Source organism: Elephantulus edwardii, unplaced genomic scaffold (assembly GCF_000299155.1).
Source record: "Elephantulus edwardii isolate Elephantulus edwardi_28Jun2011 unplaced genomic scaffold, EleEdw1.0 scaffold00234, whole genome shotgun sequence".
NCBI classification, from domain to species: domain Eukaryota; kingdom Metazoa; phylum Chordata; class Mammalia; order Macroscelidea; family Macroscelididae; genus Elephantulus; species Elephantulus edwardii.
The window spans coordinates 840468-841076 of record NW_006399984.1 but is presented as its reverse complement, the minus strand read 5'-3'; the positions used below and the strand labels follow the sequence as shown (position 1 = coordinate 841076).

Here is a 609-nt window from a genome sequence, read left to right as displayed (position 1 = left end):
GATTTTATGTGGTATAAAGGTAAACTAACATTACAATTTAATTTGTTTATGTAAATTGACTTCAAAATATGCTTTAGCTAAAATGTATATTAAATTTACATGCATTTTTGAAGAAGTCACATGGAAGCAGCTGCTTTTTCAATAAACTGGGCCAGTTTCACATCCCTTTTGGTCAGTTCACCACAGTCATGAGAGGTGAGAGTTATCTGAACTTTATTGTACACATTGAACCATTCTGGGTGATGATTCATCTTTTCTGCTTGTAGGGCAACTTGGGACATGAAGCCAAACGCCTGATTAAAATTTTTGAATGAGAACTCTTTGTAGATGACATTCCTTGTGCTTAATTCCGCCCATCTGGCTGCAGTAAGATCAAGTATTGCTTGGTTCTGCTCCTCCGCTGTCAACCTGTGGGCATCAGCTGACATGGCCGAGAGGCCCGAGTTCGGGCTCTGCAGCGCCACGAACAGGTGCCGAGTCCCCCATTTTTCTATTTTTAAGGAGTGCTTTGCTCATTCGTGGCTTCTTTCCATTCCAAATGAAGCTGGAGATTGCCTTTTCCATCTCATTGAAGAATTAAATTGGTATTTGTATTGGGATTGCATTGAA

General features: G+C 40.2%; 1 protein-coding gene across 1 annotated transcript; it reads right to left on the bottom strand.

Moving 5' to 3' along the window:
* Window positions 1-116: 116 nt before the first annotated feature.
* On the bottom strand, window positions 117-455 carry LOC102848484 (pterin-4-alpha-carbinolamine dehydratase 2-like). The gene has a single exon (XM_006898586.1). The coding sequence runs from the start codon at window positions 426-428 to the stop codon at window positions 117-119; it is 312 nt and encodes a 103-aa protein (XP_006898648.1). The 5' UTR covers window positions 429-455.
* Between the last annotated feature and the right edge of the window lie 154 nt (window positions 456-609).